Source organism: Dioscorea cayenensis, chromosome 8 (genome assembly GCF_009730915.1).
Source record: "Dioscorea cayenensis subsp. rotundata cultivar TDr96_F1 chromosome 8, TDr96_F1_v2_PseudoChromosome.rev07_lg8_w22 25.fasta, whole genome shotgun sequence".
NCBI classification, from domain to species: domain Eukaryota; kingdom Viridiplantae; phylum Streptophyta; class Magnoliopsida; order Dioscoreales; family Dioscoreaceae; genus Dioscorea; species Dioscorea cayenensis.
Window position 1 is genome coordinate 5,437,160 of NC_052478.1, and position 1,083 is coordinate 5,438,242.

At 41.6% G+C, this 1,083-nt stretch overlaps 1 protein-coding gene across 1 annotated transcript; it reads right to left on the reverse strand.

Annotated features, from left to right (window-relative positions):
• Positions 1–221: 221 nt before the first annotated feature.
• On the reverse strand, positions 222–768 carry LOC120267507 (ethylene-responsive transcription factor ERF010-like). Its single transcript, XM_039275183.1, has one exon. The coding sequence runs from the start codon at positions 693–695 to the stop codon at positions 255–257; it is 441 nt and encodes a 146-aa protein (XP_039131117.1). The 5' UTR covers positions 696–768; the 3' UTR covers positions 222–254.
• Between the last annotated feature and the right edge of the window lie 315 nt (positions 769–1,083).

Consider the following 1,083-nt stretch of genomic DNA (forward strand, 5'->3'; position numbering starts at 1 on the left):
ATAAACCAAAAATAAAACATTAATTAGAACCTCCACTGCCAATCTCCAAAGAAAAAGAAGATGATGATGAAGAAGAAGAAAGAGAACAAAACAAAAAAAAAAAGAAGAAAAATTATAACAAAATTCACAACTAATTAACTTGTTAACAAGAAAACAAAGAAACCCAAATTCGCTACAAAGTCCGGTAAATCTACTTCACCTGAGGTCATCTTAATTTCCAATTTTTACCATGATTTTTCTTGGATTTCAAGCTGTTAATCTTCATCGGAAGTCTCAGGACTTGGCCTTAGATTGAGATCCGGATTCTTATTCTTGCTTTGATGATGATTCAGAACGAGCTCGGTTTGGGCGGCGTCAACGCGAGCCCCAACCTCCATAGCCTTCTTCCTGATCGCAGCCGCCGGTAAGGGTTCGGCGTCCAAATCGGCGCCATCGGCTTCGATCTCGTCGGGGAAGTTGAGCCGAGCCGATCGGCCACGGAGATGGAAGACGGCGGTGTCGTAAGCCCGGGCGGCAGCGACGGCGGTGGCGTAAGAGCCGAGCCATATACGAGATCGCTTGTTGGGCTCTCTGATCTCGGCGACCCACTTGCCCCACTTCCTCATCCTCACGCCTCTGTAGGGGCGGCCCCTTCCGGTCGCCGTGGCGGCTTGGTTTGGGGCCGCTTTCGTCTGGGCCGGCGCCGCCGTCTTCATCGTCTCCTCCTCGCTCGCTGAGCAACAGCAACCCCCATTAGTATCGTTTGCCCCACCTCCTTTCCCTCTTTTTGTCCCGAGTTTTATGTGCGTGTTTTTAATTCTAATTTTAGGGGTTTTTTATACTCCGGCCCTTGAGAAAAAGTATAATTATTTCTTGCGCCTTTTTTGTTTGTTTTTTTCTAGTTTGGAAAGTGCCTGTATTATTTTTATTTTCTGTTTTTTTTTAAATTTTTTTTCCAATTTATATGAGATTATTCTTAATAAAAATAAAATTTAATAAAACCATCTTTATTATAAAATAAAGGATCATGATTGGAAAAAAATAAATAATAAATAAATAATTTATAATTAAGAGCTAAAACAAAATTAAAAAATTATGACTTAA

Bases quoted from the DNA above. Each gene is read 5' to 3' on its own strand.
- LOC120267507 (XM_039275183.1), bottom strand. From the start codon at position 695: ATGAAGACGGCGGCGCCGGCCCAGACGAAAGCGGCCCCAAACCAAGCC.